The following is a 20,821-nucleotide window of genomic DNA, read 5'->3' on the forward strand; positions in this document are numbered from 1 at the left end:
TGCCAGAGAATGCTGCAGCTGCCACAGGCACCTGGGAGGAGGGTGGGCGATATGAATGTCAGCAGCCCTACATGCCAAGAACAGATGCATACTGGTAAGTAGCATATTCCGTTCGAGGCATGTGGGCTGCTGAATTCATACCTTGTGCATAGACTGTATAGCAGTATCTCCTCTAGCGGTGGCTACCTGTGCCAGCTGCAGCAGTTTGAAAAAAGTTTTGAGGACAGCCTGGCCTACAGCAGCTTGCTGTTTTGTTTGTACATCTACACAGTAATGTTTTGTGAAAGTGTGTATGGTGGTCCATGTGGCTGCCTTACAGATGTCTTCAAGAGGAATATTTCCTAGGAAAGCCATGGATGCCCCCAGTTTCCTAGTGGAGTGTGCTCTTGGGGGGACGGTTAAAGTGCGTTTTGCCTTTTGATAGCATATCTGAATGCATTTAACTATCCATCTGGCTATTCCTGATTTTGAAATTTGATTCCCCTTGTGCTGTGGTGCAAATGCAACAAACAGTTGCTTTGTTTTCCGAAAGGATTTAGTTCTGTCCACATAGTAAAGTAGAGCTCTCTTTACGTCTAGTGTGTGCAGGGCTCTCTCAGCTACTGACTGTGGATTTTGAAAGAACACTGGCAGTTCTTTTGATTGGTTGATATGGAAATTGGATACAACCTTAGGCACGAATTTAGGGTTTGTTCTAAGAACCACCCTGTTGGCGTGTACCTGCATGAAAGATTCTTGAATTGTAATCGCTTGTAATTCACTCACTCTTCTGAGTGAGGTGATGGCCACTAGAAAAGCAACTTTCCACGTTAGGAATTGTATTTCGCAAGAATTTAAAGGTTCGAAAGGAGGGCCCATGAGTCTGGTAAGCACTATATTGAGATTCCAGACTGGGGAAGGGGGGTGCCTAGGAGGAATCACCCTTTTTAGACCCTCCATGAAAGCTTGGATTGCTGGTATTCGAAACAGTGAAAGGTGCTGTCTGTTTTGAAGGTATGCTGCAAGGGCAGCAAGGTGTAGCCGTATTGAAGAGTATGCTAAGTTACATCTTTGTAGGTGCAGCAGGTAACATATAATGTTCTGTATTGATGTGTCTAATGGAGTGATTTGGTGGTTGTTGCAGTAAACAACAAATCTTTTCCATTTAGCTGCATAGCACGCTCGTGTGGTTGGTCTTCTTGCCTCCTTAATGATATTCATGCAGTCTGGGGGCAAGTTAAGATATCCAAACTCTAAGACCTCAGGAGCCAGATCGCTAGGTTTATTTGGTTGGGATCTGGGTGTCTGATTTCTCCATGGTTCTGAGTTAGAAGATGAGGTGCAGTCTTTGATGGGGAACTACTGAGAGTTCTAGGAACGTCGTGTACCACGGTTGTCTCACCCATATGGGAGCAACTAGGATAAGTGTGAGGGAGGGTTGCCGCAGTTTGCGTGCCACCAGCGGGATCAGTGGTGCTGGGGGAAAAGCGTATGCAAATCTACCTGACCAGTTCATCCATATCGCATTGCCCTGTGACAATGGATGTGGGAACCTGGCGGCAAAGTATTGGCATTTCGAGTTTTCTTTTGTGGCGAACAGGTCTATTTCCGGGTGACCCCACTCCTCGAAGAATGGTTGGAGGACCTGGTGGTGAATGACCCATTCGTGTAATTGCTGGCTGTGCCTGCTGAGCAGGTCGGCAACTTTGTTGTTCTTCCCTGGAAGGTGTTCTGCTAGGAGAAAAATGTCTTTTGGAATCGTCCACTTCCAGATGCTCTGTGCCAGATGGGACAGCTGTGGAGAGTGCGTTCCTCCCTGTTTCTGGATATAGTACATTGCGGTAATGTTGTCCGTCCGGATCAACACTGCCTTGCTGTACAAGTATTTCTGAAATGCTTTCAGGGCTAGGAATATCGCTAGCAACTCTAGTTGGTTGATATGCAGCCTTTTCTGCTTGTTTGTCCAGAGCCCCTGTACTGTGTATTGAAGGAGATGGGTTCCCCACCTGGTCAGTCATGCGTCCGCTGTTAGTACTAGTTGTGGAACCGGCTCTTGGAACAGTCGCCCCTTGGAAAGGTTTTGTGGGTTCCACCACTGCAGAGAGTTGTGAGTGCGACTGTCTACCAACACTAGGTCTTTTAGTTGTCCTTGAGCCTGGTCCATTGCCGTGCTAGGCATTCCTGTAATGGGCGCATTTGGAGTCTGGCATGGGGGACAATGAATATGCAGGAGGCCATCATGCCTATGAGCTGCATAAAGACTTGAGCTGGCAGAGAGTGTTGTGGCTGGAATTTGCGAATGAGTCTGCATACTGGCTATCCTTGTTGAGTTTGGATACGCCTTTGCCACTGAGGTGTTTATAGTGGCTCCCAGGTACTGCTGTATTTGGGACGGTTGCAGATGTGATTTTGTGTAGTTGATTGAGAATCCTAAGATGTGTAACAGCTGGATTGTATGAGACGTGTGTGCTGCGCATTGGTGGTACGATTTTGCTTGTATAAGCCAATCGTCCAGGTAAGGGTATACATGGACGTGCTGCCTCCTGAGATGTGCTGCCACGGTCGCTAAGCATTTTGTAAACACTCTTGGAGCTGTGGTAACCCCGAAGGGCAAAACCTTGAATTGGTAGTGTTGACCTTCTATTGTGAACCGGAGGTATTTTCTGTGGGCTGGATGATGGGTATGTGGAAATACGCATCTTTGAGGTCCAGTGTTGCTAGGAAATCCCCTTGTTGTAGCAATGGGAGCACTTGTTGTAATGTGATCATATGAAAGTGCTCCGACAGTATGTATTGATTATGGGGTCGGAGGTCCAATATTGGTCTGAGAGAGCCGTCCTTCTTGGGAATAAGGAAATATAGGGAGTACACTCCCTTCCCTTGCTGTTGGAAAGGGACTTGCTCTATGGCCCCCTTTTCTAGCATGCAGTTCACCTCTTGTTGTAATAAGGTGATGTGTTCTCTGGACATTGGACAACGTCCTGGTGGTATGTTTGGTGGTGTTGAAGTCAGTTCTAGGCAGTAGCCAGACTGGATAATTTCTCTCACCCACCTGTCTGTGGTTATTGTGTTCCAGACTGGTAGGAACTGTTGGAGTCTTCCTCCGACCGGTGTTATGTGGTCTGGAGGTAGTGTGATAGAGTCACTGTTTTGAGGCAGTGGAGGATCTGGTGCTATTGCCTCCACGTCCTCTTCCCTTGGTATTGTTACCTCAGTAGCCTCCTCTGGTGGTGTTTTTAGCAAAGGAACTTTGTGTGTTACCTTTATATGAGGCCATTGTTTGTGAGGTATGTCCTCGTGTGTTTGACCTGTATGAGGAGCGACGAAAGGAGCCCCTTTGTTGCTGAAATTGCAAAGCCCCCATAGATTTTGCTGCCTGTGTCCTTTTTCATTTTATCCAAAATGGTGTGGACAGCAGGGCCAAACAGAAAGTCCAGTTTAACAGGCTGGTTAAGGATAGTGGACTGTACCTCATTTTAAAAACCAGAAATATGCAGCCATGCATGTCTGCGGAGTAGAAAGCTAGTGTTGATTGACCTAGCTGCAGTGTCTGCTGCGTCAAGCGCGCATTTGATGGAGGAGTTTGTTATGAATTTTCCCTCCTGTATGAGATCTTGGGCTTGTGCTTTGAAAGGCTCAGGCAGGTGTTGCATTAGGGTCTCTAGCTGGTCGTAATGCGCCCTGTCGTACCGAGCCAGTAGAGCTTGTGTATTAGCTATCCTCCACGAGTTGGAGGCTTGTGTCGCTACTCTTTTCCCTGATGCCTCTAGTATCTTTGACTCTTTGTCTGGGGAAGGTGCTTCCCCGGTTGTTTGGGAGTTGGCCCTTTTACGTGCATTTGCCACTACCAGTGAATCAAGGGTAACTGCCCTTTGATGTAAGTAGGGTCTGTAGGGGCTGCCCTATACTTTTTCTCTATTCTGGGGTTGATTACCCCTGCCCTGGCTGTGTCCTTAAATATGTCAGGTGCATGTTTCAGAACTCCCTTTAACATGGGAAGTGTTTTGACACTTTTTTCTGATGTAGGGAAGGTGTCAAATAAGAAGTCTTCTTCAACGGGGTGATTATGCATATCCACTTTGTGGAAATGTGCAGCCCTGTCTATGAGCTGATTAAAAACTACTGTGTCGTCAGTAGGAGACGGTTTAGTAGGATAAGAGATCATGTCAGGGATGGGATGGGTGTTGTAAGGGTCAGTTGGCTCTTCCCATGGTTCCTGTGATTCAGTGTCCTTTGGGATGTCATATTCAGGATGTGGCTCATCCCCTGGTGTTACCCTAGTCGTCCCTGTGATGAGCAGGTATCGCAAGAACTCTGGAGAGCGGGGTAAGAACCGGACAAGAGGAGCGACCCGCAGCGGCAGCCAAGACTGCTTCACCTCACAGCGACAAGCAATCTGCAGGCGGGGATGACTCTTCAAACCACAGATCACAGCACCAGCCAGAGCAGCTCCCCAGCCGATCTCAGGGCCGTCTCTCCAGGCCAGCGAAGCCAGACACCCCTCTTAAGACTACTGCTGCGGGTGAATACAAGACACTGCTGCTGTGAGGGCTGGGGCGCAAGTTTTGGCTTATGCGCAACTAGAAGATGCTATTCTGCGACAGTTCGGCAAGTACTGAGAGATCAGCGAAAAGATCTCCCCCACTCCCCCGAACTGGGCCGCGTTGCCTATGTGAACTTCCGCAGTATGCCAAGGACGCCCGATACTCAAAGGGGGGCCGCCTGATCCTCAACAACCGCCCGATCAATGTGAAACCTGTCTTCCTGCAGATGCCGGGGCCGCACGCTCCCTGAGCCTGCCTACCAATCCAAGATGGCTGACAAGTGACTAGCTCCGGCCGGGATCATCTACGCCCCTAGGGATCTATGGACGGTGGTCTTCTGATTTTCCAATTCCCTAGATCCATCTTGAATGCGATTTAAGAATTTCTAATTGAACCGTGAAAATCTTTCGACTGTGGACTAGCAACATGGCCGATACCTGGTGGAGCTACCGAAATAGCTGATTTGCTGTGAATCACCATCTCGGCTGCTCCAGACATGGGCACGGTTTCTCGCCTCCCTGCCTCGTCTTCTCCTTCCCTCGCCATCCGATGAATCAACAAAAATCTGCTGATTGAGCATCCATTCCTACAATACCGATGCTCGGTTGAGCTGCCTAGGTAGCTCCTAAGGAGATGGGCTGGGGATCTCCCCTCCGGCTGTCACCTGCCATCCGGACTGGACCACAGTTGCTTGGTATCCCGCTACGCCTTCAGGAATGGCGGTCTGGCACTGGATGTTATGATAACTGGACCCCAACCAGTTTGTTGACTCGTTTACTTTGACTTTGTGATGTTCCCCTGAAGTACTATCTCCCCGGCCGGCCTGCCTGACCTGATCATTCCAACCCCTTGCTATTCCTCAAGTACCTTTTATGCTCCATAGGACTTATTTCTATGTTATGTTATGCTCTAGTAACTGATGTAATGGAAGTAACACTTTTTTATCTAATGCTAACCTCATGTAAAGGGCTCCAATACCTCCGGGTCTAGCTAGCGCTATATAAAACTCTTCAACTAAATAAACAAATATGATAGTCCTCTGGTAACTCAATGGTTTTTTGGAAGAGTTGCCTGAATATGTCCTGTTTTAGGGTTTATTACCAACTTTTTCTATTTCAGGTCTAAAGGTTGCTCATTGGACCGAGTCTCTTTGGGGAGAATGTCTTTCTTTACGTGGTGATTTTGGCGCCAAAGGTTTTGGCTCCTAGCCTTTGGGCGTCGAAGGTTTTGGCTCAGAGTGTTTAGGCTTGGAGGGTTTATTCTCAGAGTCTTTGGCCGTTGAGGGCTTCAGTTTAGAGTCTTTAGCCTAGGAAGGTTTCAGCTAGGAGTCTTTGGCCTTGGATGGTTTCGGCTCAGAGTCTTTGGCTTTGGAGGGTTTCAGGTCCGAGCCTTTCGGTGTCGAAGGTGGAATCTTTGGTCCTAAAGGTATGTTGACCAATAGATGCTTGGTCTTATGTCTTAGTGTTAAAGTTGTCGGTTTGGCATCAGAATGGGGCTGGCTCGAACTAGAGGGCTTCTCTTTTTGTCTCAGGGCCGGAAAGCGGAGCATCGGAAACATTTTGTCGGTGTAGACCTGACCGGAGGGCAAAGGAGGGACAGGAAACTTTGTCTCATGTTGAATGGGCACAGGGGGATCTGTACTCACGGTACGCTGATCCGGAGCGATGTTTTCTTCTTTTTCCATGTCTGAATTGGCCTCGTACACAGAGATCTGCTCTTCTTCCCCTGCCCCTTGAGCTGGGTGTTGGGTATCGGATTCTTCGGCGAGGATGTCCGGGACAGAGTCGCTCTGATGTTTCATCTCGTGGAGTCGAGCCCGCCGATCACGAAGTGTCTTTTTCGATCGGAATGATCGACCCGCGTCGCAGTTGTTGTCGTGTTCCGGGGACAAGCAGAGGTCACACACGTCCTGCAAGTCGGTGCATGGAAATTTAGCACAACACCAGGGACATGGCTTAAATGGAGTCCGTTCCATCGACTGCTAGCGTGGTCGGCACAGGTAGGCCAGATGGCCTGCCTCGAGTTTTCAGATAGAAAGGTTTTTCCGAATTGAGACTATGTGCTTTGAATGAGGAACCGCGATCGATAACAATACCGTCAAAGGTAGTGGATTGCGAGTTGAAGGGGTCCGAAAACGGTAACGAACCGGAGCGCAGCAATACACAACCGAACCTGATGGCGGGGAAAAAAATCTAAGGATGGAGTTGAGGCCCACGCGCACTATTACTGAAAGGAGGAGTCACCTACATCATGACAACAAGACTTCTTCGAACGAAAACAAAGTGCAAACATCCAGGCCCAACACCAGATGGCGATCTATGCTAAAGCATATGATCTACAGCTCATATACCTCGAACAGTATTTACGCAATTCCGATCTTGGTTTCTAAATTCATATAAGAGTATGTTATTTTTATAAACTGGTGTCAGAGTTCTGAATATAATGTGTCTCTAACTTACTGCAGTTGTGTGTGGAATAAATGCTTAGCATCACCCTATGATATGCATAACTGCTGGTCACTGCACCACATAAGAGCATTTGGGGTATCCTTTCGTGCTTCTGAAATTCCTTTAGGGTTTGCCAGGAGTCCTTACACAGTGCACCACTTTTTAGTTCCCCATATAAAGAGCAGGCTCCTACACTCTCAATTACAATGAGAATGTGTTTTTTTTTTCTCCAACAGAACGGTAAACTGTGAGGTCATCTGGTGCTTCAGGGATTGAAGGGTAAAATTCAACATCTTCTCGCGCTGAAACAGATTCTATATTTCTGGTGTATGAATGCTTCAGCCTGATCTTCCTGATATGGCTCCTCCTAACACCCGAAGTTGATCAACATCTCATTCAATGTTTTTCTCATGAGTATATTTTAGTGTGGGTGCAATTGATCTAGTCTTATCAAATGTTTGTAAGGATTTTACATTAATCAGGCTGTTCACCAAAGGGCTGCTACTTCTATTAGAAATGTTACATTGATTTTGGAAGCCAAAACACCCCTACAACCTTTCATAATCCGATGTTGCAGATGTTTGCTGGCATACAAAAGCTTCATTTTCTTTGGTTGACTTTCCATCTCTTTCAAGTAAGACTACTGATTCTGCCTAACCTGTATAGCTTGTGATTCAACTTGGAATGACTTCTTTCTACTCACTCTCAACTGCTTATTTGATATTACAAGCAGGTGTTTAGAATTGGAATCCAATTGTACAGAAGAATAGGACAGTTTGTACAGAAGAATAGGACAGTAAAAAATGTGAGTGTCACTATTCTCTGTGTTTTTACTACTCACTCTGCTCCCTCCCAGCTCCTCTTCGGTAACTTAATCACCCGACCACGCCGCGCAGCGAATCCAGCGCTGCTGCGGTAGTTGACCCGGGATACTCTTGGCGTCATCACCGGCGCTCGCCGAGGCCACGCCCCTTAGTGAGGCCACGCCCCCTTCGAGCCCTTTAAAGGCGTTGATTACAAGCGCCGGGCAGACAGCCTATCTCCTGAGGCGGAAAGCCGTGAGTGTGATTCGTGCTATTTTAAAAATTTGAGTGTCACTATTCTCTGTGTTTTTACTACTCACTCTGCTCCCTCCCAGCTCCTCTTCGGTAACTTAATCACCCGACCACGCCGCGAGGCGGATCCAGCGCTGCTGCGGCAGTTGACCCTGGATACTCTTGGCGCCATCACCGGCGCTCGCTGAGGCCACGCCCCTTAGTGAGGCCACGCCCTCTTTCCCCGCCCTCTCTCTATAAATCATGTGCCGTTTCAGGACGCGCAGCGGGAGCGCCGTTTGCGCGTCGAAGGCACGCTTAAGGCAAGCCCGTCTGCGCCAGGACGGGCCCTAGGGCACGCCGCGCTGACCATCTTATCACGTACTCACCTCAATTACTCAGAGATCTACAATATACTGCCACCATGCCATCCCCAACGACCATTCGCCGCATATTCACTGCTGGCCTTATGAGCCCTGACCAACTCCATCTATGCAGACGCACACCTTTAGCTATGCCGATCAGGAACACCACGTCCATCAGGGTGTCATATTTGAACACTCGTTCATTAGTGAAACACTCAGAGGACATTTTCATCTTGTTATCCAACACCAATCCTGACATGCTCCTGCTTACGGAAACTTGGCTAACATCAGAGTCCCTCCCAGATATCCTGGCTGCCCTCCCCCCTGATTATTACATCCTCCACGCCGATCGCCCCGGTGATCGGCCCGGGGGTGGGGTGGCAGCCATCATATCCAAACGCTTGAACTATCTCCTCTCACTCTCTTCCCCTCCCGGAGGTGGAGAACTTACTCATCAGTGTGCAAACTGACATCGGCACCCTTACTTTCCTCGTCTTATACCGGCCTCCCCATTCTATGGCATCTTTCTCCCCCATTATGAGTGAACAACTGGCCACTCTGTTAACACTGCCCTCTAGCTTCGCCATCTTCGGCGCCCTAAACTATTGGTTTAACAACACTAATGCCGGCCCCCATGCCACAGAGCTCTTCGAGACTCTTAAAAGTCTGAATCTTACTCAACAGGTCACCCAACCCACCCACATCAAGGGACACATCCTGGACCAGATCTGGACTTGCAATCTGGCCCTGTCCCCACCAGACGTACTCCCCTGTGTCTGGTCCGACCATTACCTAGTTGACACCACCATCACAGTCGCCGGTCAGATTTCTGCCCCCCTGATGGCCTCTCACGGAAATGGAGCATACACGACTCTCAGGGTTTCCTCACTGCCCTGGCCGACACCCGCCCAGCCTCTCACCCTTCTAATGACATCGACGAACTAGAACACGACATCTGTTCTTGGTTAGAATCGGCCAGTGACCTGTTTGCTCCCCTAGTCAAATTCCCCCGCACCAGGCATCGGAACTCCCATAGGTGGTTCTCTGACGACCTCAAGGCTCAAAAATGAAAAACGTGCCAGTTAGAACGCACCTGGAGACGAGATTATTCCGATTCAGCCAGACAGTCCTATCTGGCCGCGCGTAAAGATTATAAAGCAGCCATCAGTTTAGCGAAGATGGAACTCTTTTCCAACAGGATCTCTTCGGCGGTCGACAAATCTAAGGAGGTGTTCAGAGTCTTGAACGAGCTAACTACAGATGACAGAACCCTCCCAGCCCAGACCCCCACTCAGGAGGCTTGCAACACCCTCAACTCTTTCTTCTTGGAAAAGATCACAAAAATTAAAAAATCTATCCCCCCCCCCCCCCCCCCCCCCCCCCCAAATCACATTCCCCGGATATCTCCTCTAATAATTCCTCGACTTTTACCACTTTCCCCGCTTTAGACCCTACTTCCCTAGCGGAACTTGCTACCCACGTGAAATCTGGCTCCCCGAACGACTGCTGGCAACCGTCCGTCCTGCGGAGTATATGCCTCAACCTGCCAGATTGTATCCTACATTTACTTAACATGGCTCTTAGCAGTGGCATTTTACCTACTTCTTTTAAGGAGGCCATCCTAGTGCCCCTCCTCAAAAAACCCGGGGCCGACCCTGCGGAGCAGTCGAATTATCGCCCCCATCTCCCTCCTCCCATACTTCTCTAAACTAATGGAGGCCCACGTAACCCGGTGCCTGTCAAACTTTATTGAATCTTCCTGTCATCTTGAGCCTAATCAGGCCGGCTTCAGACCCGCCAACTCTACAGAGGCCGTCATCCTGGCAGTCCTTGACACACTCCGGAGCAACGCGGACGTGGGGCTCCCCCAAAGCCCTCGTTCTCCTAGACTTGTCGGCAGCGTTCGACACTGTGGATCATAACATCCTTCTCCACCGTGTCGAGCAGGCAGGCATCCAGGGTACTGCTCTTGAGTGGGTCAGGTCCTTCCTCACTGGAAGAACACAGGCGGTCCGCCTGGGTCCCTACACTGCCCAAAAAACCCCCACGTCTTGCGGAGTCCCCCAAGGCTCCTCCCTTTCCCCGCTTCTATTTAATCTATACCTCCGGCCACTGATTCAATCTCTTCTGAAATGGGACACCATTGTCTATAATTACGCTGAAGATTTACAAATCAGCCTATCACTCAACTCACCACATGCCATCAATACGTTCCACGCAGCCATGATTCACATCCAACTTTGGATGAACCAGAACCAATTGAAGTTGAACCCCGGTAAAACTGAGCTCCTTCTCCCTGGACTCAGTCACGCCCACTGGGGCCCGCAGTTCTGGCCTCCGGAGCTTGGCTCTCCCCCTGTCCCGGCAAAAACAGTTAAGAGTTTGGGTGTAATCATAGACGCCAAACTCTCCCTTAGAGCCCAAGTTGGAGCGGTAGTCTCATCCTGCATGTACCAACTTCGGAGGATCCGCAAAGTCCGCCATCTTCTTCCCCCTGCGGCACTTACCCAAACTGTCATCTGACTTGTGCTCTCCCGTCTGGACTTTTCTAACTCCATTTACCATGGTCTTCCACAATTCTTGCTACATCGCCTCCAAATCGTCCAGAATCAAGCGGCCCGCTTAATTCATGGAACCCCCAGATGGCAATCAGCCAAGCCTTTGCTCCACAGCCTTCATTGGCTCCCAATAGACCAAAGGGCAGCCTTCAAGGTGGCATGCCTCACTTGCAAAGCCCTTCGCTGCTCTGGCCCCGCGTTCCTCAAATCTCTCATCCGTCCTCATTGTCCAATACGTAACCTCCGATCAGCTCACCGTCATCTGCTAGTCACTCCTAAAAATAAAACCAAGAAATTCTGCGGTCGCCGTTTCTCCTACCTAGCTCCCGTGCTTTGGAATCTCCTTCCTCTTTCAATCAAATCCTCCTCTTCCCTTCTGAACTTCAGAAAATTGCTAAAAACTCACCTTTTCCCTCCCCTTAGCTAGAATCCCGCCACTCATGCTCCCTCCTCACTCATTCTGTCTATCAGCGCCAGGAAGCTTCGGTGTCAGTGCGCTTTACAAATTGCACCCAAGATAAGATAAGACAGTTTCTGATCCTTCAATGTTAATAAAACAAATAAAACTTTAGAGGGTTGGATGTATTCTGGCACCATTTTAGTAACATATGAATCTTGAATTGTTATTGCGCATTTTCGGCACCTTGAAATTGTTTGAGATGTCTCTTTGGGGAAGCTCATTTCCTCCAGGGTTGGCTCTTTAATTTGAGACATACCCGAACCTTATCTTTTTGATAACGCATTTGTGTGACCAATGCAGTCGGCATTTTTGGGTTAGAAATCACAAACTGTCCACTCATTATTAGCTACACAATCTGCAGTAGACGAAGCTTAAACTGTCTATCGTGAAAGTCAAAAACAGTTCTAGAAGCTTCCATTCTTGACCTATTGCCAAAACCATGCAATGCCGGTGTTTAATCAGCACAGCCTCAAATGTAGTTATTGGCACCTTCCTGCACATTCAAGGTATGTGATGTTAAGATACTCAAACATTCTTCAGCTTATATCCCAGTCTGCCCCTATCTCATTTCTGAACTCACAAGAAGGAAAAACAATCAAGAGGATGGTGGATGCGTACTGGGTCACTGTGAGCCTAAGTAGGCATCCTAGTCCGTTGTATTGGCTCAGCCCATGCCGAAAATATAGTTATTCTGAAGTTTATGCCCCAACCTAACCATTAAATAACAGAATACTACTAAGCACGTGAACTAGTCAGGTACTATCACCCACCTTAAAAACGTTTTTGTGCACTACTCCTAACAAATAGGCATTTGAAAAAAAGGGCAATCTACGACCAACAAAATTGTCAGATGCAAAGCACCCCTTTACACAATTGGCAATGACAACAAAGTATGCAAATACTAGAATAGTAGTGATTTCTTACCTGAGGTGTAAGGTTTTTTAATACAAGCCAATTTGTTATTCTCCCTGAGCTGCTCTCACCCCAGCTAGAACCTAAAAGGTAAGGGGCAATATTAGCAGACCTACCACACCATAACAGTTCTCATGATGAAAAAAACACAGCCAGTACATAGAGAAAGAATGGAACTGGGGCACAGATTGATAAAGGGGCTACCAAGAGTCAAACGTACGTCCCTTACTTGGACCAGATACTACCTTAGCTGCCACACTCACATGCAACTCACAGATGAAAGTGCATGTACAGTGTAAGAGTGTGAGACAAACAATACTAAAGACTATGGCGCATGGGACAAAAGTGTGTGTAACTGAGCATTTTAATTACTTGGTTGATCCAAAAAGCATGCATAACAGGAGCAAACCAGTACCCAAGAGAACATGTGTATGCATTAGTAAGACATGCACAAGGGAGTCTGTTGTGCTAAACTGAGTTTGACTGCTATAAGAGCAGAGTTGTACAGTTGTAGTGACTAAAGAGTCATGAGTAAAAGGCCTCCATTCAATAAGAGTGAGAAAAGTTGATGAGGTGCAAACAGAATAAGCGACAATACTAATAGTATCCATTTACCTGGGGTGTATCTGGCATCAGAGTTGCTCCACCCACCGAGACGCAATGAGTTGTTATCCCAAGTGGATAATGGTGGCTTCTGGCCCGTAAGACCTGGGGGAGGACGGGATGGAGCAGTGGGATTCTTAGGCTGTAATGGAACTTTCCACAGCTCATGAGCCAGAGAGGTGTTAGATACTGAACCAGGAGGCCATGAAGATTTCGGATCACTGTTTCGGGCTGTTAAAAGAATAAACGAGTTAACTAACAGAATTTCTAGCATTATGGTAAAGAAAACAATCTGGTAGAGATTAAAGAATACATACCTGCAGTGCTCTGTGCGGTACTGCTATGGGAGACACTGTAGCTGGAGGCACGAATGGAGGACCAGGCACTAGTTGAAGGCAGCGTGGTGTTCATTGATGAGGATGACCCTGTGAGGATACATATGGAGCTTTACCAAAAATGTAATTTTTCAAAAAGTCCCAACTTAACAGGACCCCCTTCATACTCTTTTTAAATAGTAAAGTGTCCTTCACTTAGATTCATTCCATTTAATGACTATTTAGTCCGGAAAAAATCATCTTCAACAAAACTTGTTGCAGCTAGCATGCACTGTGTCCAGGCATATAAACTTGTGAACTCGCAATGAAACTAATTCTGGTACAGAGTGTGCATTTCATTTGTAAATGTAGGTTTCAAAGCATACCCTGGTCGTTGCCAATGCCACCTAGTAAGTAACCCGTTAATAATGCCAAATAAAGGATAGCCTTAATCTACTCGCTTGAAAAGAACTAATCAGCAAAACTGACAAAGCAAAGCTTTAACTATGTGACATCTTGGCTGCTGCTTGTTGAGAAGCTGAAGTCATAGCAGAGCAGTGTGTCTACAGGATGGAAGAGAGTGGAAGTCTACACCAACAGGAAGTCTTGCTCTTAACCTGTGCATAGCACTCTTGAATATACATTAAAATGTGCGTCAAATGTAATACGACGTTGGGGTTTATAGGCATTCATTGCATGTACTATAACCCATTCAGTAAACATTAGATGGCCATGAAATTAAAGTGAAGTCATTACTGGCTTGTGTACAGTAAATTAAATGAGCAAACTGCAATTCTAGATTCATAACAGAACACCCAACCACCTCACTGTAGCTAGCAATGTTGAAAGTATTAGGATCATAAGTCAAATAAGACTAAATCTTTTGATATTAAAAAGGCCTTCAGCAAACCTGAAAATAGACAGCAGAAGGCCTTTCCTGGGACAATCAAATGTTACAGGGCTTTAACGTTTGTGGATACTGTTTATCAGAAAGGTTTCAGGGCGATAGCAGGTGCACTCCCATTGGACAATTAATGTACTTCCTTAAAGGGTACCAAACTCAAATAACAAGGTCAACCACTCAAGTCTTACTTCAGGTAATGGTTTGAAATTCAGGTTGTCTTCATAGCTTTGTAACATTAGGCCCTAACTTTAATTTCTCTGCATGGTCAATGTTATCCTAAGGGCATTAACTGGGTTCAGCTACATGATGTGGGTGATTGGGTCTTAGTTTGATGTTGAGGGAATTGATAGGATTTAGTCGAAAGTACTGGAAAGTAAGCTTTGCTGGGCTGATAAAATGCAACACGTCCTAAAGATGCCCAAGTCAATCACCAACATTACCAACCTTGCTCTTTGTGATGCTCATACAAGAGATCTGACGCATAGTGAAATGTCCACTTTCAAACACAGCCCACTATTACCGTTCAAATTCAAGTTATTGGCCAAAATAGTCCCTATTGTGGGACTGGATATTTCAGGCCAGTTCTCACTAAATGGGCATGAGGGGGCCAGATACCTATATCGAAGAATCATTCTTCTATGGACAAGATTTTAGGGCAGGGCACCCAAAGAGACAGGGAGAACCCAGAGTAGACAGGGGAGACACCATTAGTCACTGAATGGTGTACAGGAAATCTTTCCTGTAGCTTCAACTGGCAATATCTCCCAAACCATAACATAAGGGCTCATAATATGGTTCAAGAATCAGGACAATCCCCCCCAGCAATGTGAACCAGATACCATAAGTGAAAGCACAGGTGGCGGTTTCTCAGTGATACAAGGATCAACTTTCTACTGGACCAGGCTGAGCAAGAGGAGTCTGGCACCATACAAGAAGAAATGGACTGTAGGCGATGTAGGTGCGCCCCCTGATCCACATACTAAATAAAGTGAGGAACTTTAACAACCAAGATGATCTTCCTCATTTCCTCCTGGGCAAGTGTGCCATTGAGGCTTCTGAGGAGTCTCAGGTGGTCAAGCAGACCTCACGGTAGTCCTTCCAGTTAGCAATCCTTCCAGTCCAGCAGAGATTCTACCCTTAGTCATGCTATTTTTTCCTCCTGTAGTAGTGTATAGCTTCCTCACTGTTGAGATGATGGTGAACCAGGTTATGGTTCAGTGATCTACTAGCCCTCTTTGTGGCGAAGACAGGAACTACACAACCAAGGAGAGAACCTGCCTTGACTAAATGTTTAATGGCTCTCCCAAGTCCTGAAAAGAGAATCATTCTGGTATTGTTGCTGGTCAGATTCTCTGCTTTCCTGCTCAATATCCACACAAACCAGTTTTGATTGGTACACTTGCAATATGTATTTGACTGCCTGGAACCTTGCTTTATCCTGGAAGCCGAGGGGGACGGCCAGGAAACTGGGGATTAACAAATTTCACCCTGTTGGGGAAACCTATACTTAGGACTGGGGGAATAGGATGGAGACCTTCCACACTCAACTGAGAGATGTAAGCAGGGGGATAGGGAGTGTGAATATAGGCCGACACCGCTGCCAAAGTTTCAGATTGCTTATGTGTGACATTTTCATAATTTCAGTGTAATTATGAGTGACATTCAACAACTATGTGAGACACGTTCTCGCTGAGAATTCTGAGAGGGAAATCAACAGCCCAGAAGAAAGAAATCCACCATCTTGTTCAGCACAGATACAGGGGGCTCACTGGACCCCAACACTAACTAGTCAACTTGAAAACAATACAGCTTACATTCTTTATACATGATAAAGGCTAAAAAACAAATATGGGGAAAGAATAGTCCTTTTTTTTACCTTTACTCCTACTGGGAGATGATGTATCTGCTGTACTCAGTAAATTACCTCTCTCTGCACTAGAAACTTGCTACTGCCACCACCAGTCATCAAACATGAATGGAGAGGGCTGTAGCCACTATATTGCGGGTGCTCTTTTCCACCTGAAATCAGAATACAGCTCTGGTGTAGGCAACAAAATACGTAATTTACCTGTAACTATAGTCTACTTCCTGGTGGATTTAGGTCTATCAGTTTTTTAACTGTATTTATATAGTGTTTACTATAACTTGTCTGAAGATTGCTCCAGTTTAGTCAGGTGAAACCTTTTCAACATTTGAACCTGGACCTCTCACTCTGTTACTTTTTGGTAAAAATGCCTATAGTGCCACACATTCAGGTTTGACTGCAGCTTCCGAGGCCTACAATCATCTGATTAAGATCCCATGTGTGCAGGACATCCAGTGTGTAATGCATCAGTGTGGATGGCCACTGTAAGAGTTGGTTGTTTTTAGTTCCTGCCTCATACTAGTTTTTTTTTTTAATAGTCTACCGTTGTAATTCCTTCTGCAATGTGTTTGTGACAACCACTAAATCGCACCAGTCCTGTGTTCCCTAGAACCACTGGTTTGTGACCCACTCCTACATGAATTGCATATGGTTCGCGCTATACAAAACTTTATAAATAAATAAGCTTCCCAAGGGTATTAATGGAATGCGTGTTATTATTAACCTCTTCATCACAGTTCAGAGTATCAGAGAATGTGATGTCTAGTAAAAGCGCACTAGCTCCACAATGTAAGTTTAGTAAGCCTTGGCTTTGTGTTTAGTTCTGTGCTCAGAAAATGTTGTCTTTGAAGGATGAGGCAGGCATGTTCCCATGTTTGATAAGAATCACAATAAGTCCATAGCAGACTTCACTTGAATGAAATGGTTCTGCCATAGTTTGAACGAGTTTGCCTTTAGCAACCAATCGTTTCAGCTACTGTTATGCAAATATCCCATGTCACCCAAAGTGTGCTGCCATCACGCTAGTATTTATCCCAAAAGGTAAAACTATGGACTAATAGTGAAAACTCCAAATTTTTCCTTATCTTGCTCGTGGTAATATGGCAGCAGGTGTCATTCAGACCTCCAATGCAGTGCCTGTTTTGTAGCTTTGTGATTCCTTCCTTCAAGGCTGTAATTATGAATTTTGGATTCTTTACAAACTTGCTCAAGAACTTTACGTCCATTGTTGCTCTAAAAGTCAGATCTTGTTTTGGGATTAAAAGTAGAACTAGTTCACCCCCTGGTTTCACATTTCTTTGGGACTATAGTGCCCCACTTAATTCCATAATCTCATCCCACCAGTGGGGGACAAACATACTCTGTGGATCATTTGTGACCGGAATTGGTCATGTTTCCGCTCCCTTTTGACTTGGGGTAATGACTTCAGGTGTAACTTACTTTGAAGATGACTCTCTGAAAGCTTCCTTTCACTGGAAAGCATGGGCAAGAACTGATTAAAATGTTTTGGGATTGTAGGAAGCTGGCTCTGTATATACTATTCCAAAGTGAGGTATAGGGTGCACAGAGTCCAGTGGAACCCAAAAGGTAGGCAGCGGTAAAGTAGATAGCACCTCACTCTCTATTTGTGGTAGTGAGGTTGAGCAGTAAGGCTGTCTCAGAGGACAGTGTTACGCATTTGTTGTACACACACAATCTGCAAATGATTTCACACACAAAGACTGAACTTCAGTCCAATTGGTTTTGTATAAAAATATTCTTTTAATTATTTTATTTTCTTGAACCAAGCAAGCCTGGCACAGGTAAGCAAAAAATGCTTTACAGTAGTAATGCAGTTGCAACACAGTTTGGATTGCAATTTTATATGCGCTTCGTTTTGATTACAGTTTTGTTACTGAAAATGCAATGCTTTGGAAATACAGTCCAACTATTTTGTATTGGCGTTTTAGTAAAATGACCAATAGATGAATTTGCAGATTAATTTTTTATGACTTTTCCTAAACAGTACAGTATACCTGAATAATGCACTGGGACATTTCCTAAAAACAGGTGAGTAGAAGCGTTTTTTTGTTTAGTACAATTTTAAAAGGTTTTCCAACTCCACACTAAAAAACTTTTCATGGAAAAAATAGTCAATGTTATCCTAGGGAGGACAGCTTAGCCTACTGCAGCGTGCTGCTTGACTTGCACATCAACACAGTAGTGTTTAGTGAAGGTTTGTGTTGTAGACCATGATGCAGCCTTGCATATGTCCTCTAGGGGGATGTTTCCTAAGAAAGCCATAGAGGCTCCTAGTTTGCGTGTGGAGTGAGCTCTAGGAGGAACTGTTAATGTAAGTTTTGCTTTTTGGTAGCATATTTGTATACATTTTACAATCCATCTTGCAATTCCACCTTTAGAGATGGGGTTGCCTTTATAAGGTGGAGAGAAAGACACACAGTTGTTTTGTTTTTCGAAAAGACTTAGTTCAATTATATAGTAGAGGAGAGCTCTTTTAACATCTAGTGTGTAAAGCCCTTTCTGCTACAGAGTCTGGGTTTTGGAAAAACACATGCAACTCTACAGACTGGTTTAAATGAAAAGGAGTAATGACTTTTGGAAGGAACTTTGAATAAGTTCTTAAAACCACTTTGTTACAATGTATTGTAAAAATGGTTCTTGTATTGTGAAAGCTTGTATCTCACTTACTCTTCAAAGAGGTAATAGCAATAAGGAAAGCTATTTTCCACGTGAGGAATTTCAGTTCACATTTATGTAAAGGCTCAAAAGGGAATCCATGAGTCTTGTAAGAACAACGTTTAGGTTCCACACTGGAGAAGGTGGCAACCTGGGTGGGATGATTCCTTTTAATCCTTCCATAAATGCTTTAATTGCAGGTACTCTGAAAAGAGACAATGTTGTCTGTTTTGTAAATATGCAGCAATTTCTGCAAGGTGCAGGCGTATGGGTAAATATGCCAAGTTACAACTTTGTAAATGTAAAAGTTGCAAATGACATTCTGTATGGAAGCATCCAGGGGATCAATTTGGTTATTGTTGCGATAAATGGCAAATCTCTTCCATTTAGCAACATAACAGGCTCTGGTAGTAGGTCTCCTGGCCTCTTTAATGATATTCATACAGTCTGGTGGTAGGTTAAGATAACCAAACTCTAAGACTTCAGAAGCCAGATCGCCAAATTCAGTTGATTTGGGTCCGGATGTCTCCATGGTTCTGTGTTAGCAGAGATGGAGTCAGTCGTAACTTTTGGTGTGGAACTAAATGTAAATGTAAATTGATACTTGTATAGCGCACTACTCACCCACAAGGGTCTCAAGGCGCTTGTACGAATACCGCTGTGGAACCTATCCTGGCATTTCCTGTGAGGCGTCCACTCCTGGGCACCCCCAAGGTGGAGGCCAGGCATCCTTAGCGTTGTGGGGGCCGTTGTGGAGATTAAGCAAGCTATTGCCCAGAGTTGCAGCGTGGGACTCCATGATTGGAATAGGCACCGAGGCGAGAATTATCAGGTCCGTGGAATTTTGAGCCCAAGACCCGCCGAGGCGGGGAATTGAACCCTGGTCCCGGGCTAGACCTCTGCATCAGGGTCTGCCGCTCTAACCATTGAGCCACACTTCTAGAGAGTTCTAGCTGTGTGGTGAACCACGGTTGGCATGCCCATGTGGGAGCTATCAGGATTAATTTGAGAGACTGTTGTCTGAGCTTGCGTACTACTAATAGTATTAGTGGTAGTGGCGGAAAAGCATACGCAAATCTGCCTGACCAGTTCATCCTTATCGCATTGCCCTTGGACATCGGGTGTGGAAACCTGGCAGCGAAGGTTGGACATTTTGTGTTTTTGTGTGTGGCGAACAGATCTATGTCTGGATGACCCCACTTGTGGAAGAATGGTTGAAAAACTTGCGGAGGAAGTTCCCATTCGTGAATTTGTTGTGTTTGCCTGCTCAACAGATCTGCTATCTGATTGTGAACTCCTGGAAGGTGCTCTGCCAACAGATATATGTTTTGTGGAATGGCCCATCTCCAAATGTTCTGTGTGAGCTGGGACAGTTGTATAGAGTGTGTCGCCCCCCCCCCCCCCCTGTTTTTGTATATAATACATGGCTGTCATGTTGTCCGTCCGGATTAAGACAGCTTTGTTTTGTACTTGGAATGTTTTGAGTGCTAAGAATATTGCTAGCAACTCTAGATGGTTGATATGGAGCAATTTTTGTTGACTGTTCCATTGTCCTCGAGTTGTATGATGTAAGAGATGGGCTCCCCATCCTGTGAGATACGTCTGCTGTGAGCACTAGTTGTGGAACAGGTTCGAGGAACGCCCGTCACTTTGTCAAGTTTTTGGTGTTCCACCACTGCAGAGAGCGAGGTCTGTTAGTTGACCTTGAGCCTGGTTCCACTGTTGTGCTAGACATTCCTGTAACAGACGCATTTGCAGTCTTGCATATGGTACTATGAAGTTGCAAGATGCCATCATGACTTAGTCTCATGAACACTCTGGCTTGCAGAGATTGCTGGTGTTGAAAGGCTGTGACTAAGGCTTGAATGCTCTGTATCCTTGCTGGACTGGGATACGCTAGAGCTGTAGACGTGTTTATTGTAGCCACTAGATACTGATGTATAAGAGAGGGTTGCAGGTGCAACTTGGTGTAGTGGATTGTGAACCCTAAGTCGTGCAATGTTTGAATTGTGTGATGTGTGTGTTGGACACACTGACTGAATGACTGCTTTTATGAGCCAATCGTCTAGATAAGGGAAGACATGTATTTGTTGTCTCCTGAGATGTGCTGCTACTACTGCTATGCACTTTGTGAATACTCGTGATGCCGTTGTCACTCCGA

General features: G+C 45.9%; 1 protein-coding gene across 1 annotated transcript in view; it reads right to left on the reverse strand.

Annotated features, from left to right (window-relative positions):
• TNRC6A (trinucleotide repeat containing adaptor 6A) overlaps positions 1–20,821 on the reverse strand; it is a 289,758-nt gene that overhangs the window by 16,925 nt on the left and 252,012 nt on the right. The window contains 3 exon segments of the mRNA XM_086940455.1: positions 12,312–12,382; positions 12,915–13,133; positions 13,220–13,327. Of these exon segments, the coding sequence (XP_086796581.1) occupies positions 12,312–12,382; positions 12,915–13,133; positions 13,220–13,327 (398 nt within the window).

The sequence above is a fragment of the Lissotriton vulgaris genome, chromosome 10, assembly GCF_964263255.1.
Source record: "Lissotriton vulgaris chromosome 10, aLisVul1.2, whole genome shotgun sequence".
Lineage (NCBI taxonomy): Eukaryota > Metazoa > Chordata > Amphibia > Caudata > Salamandridae > Lissotriton > Lissotriton vulgaris.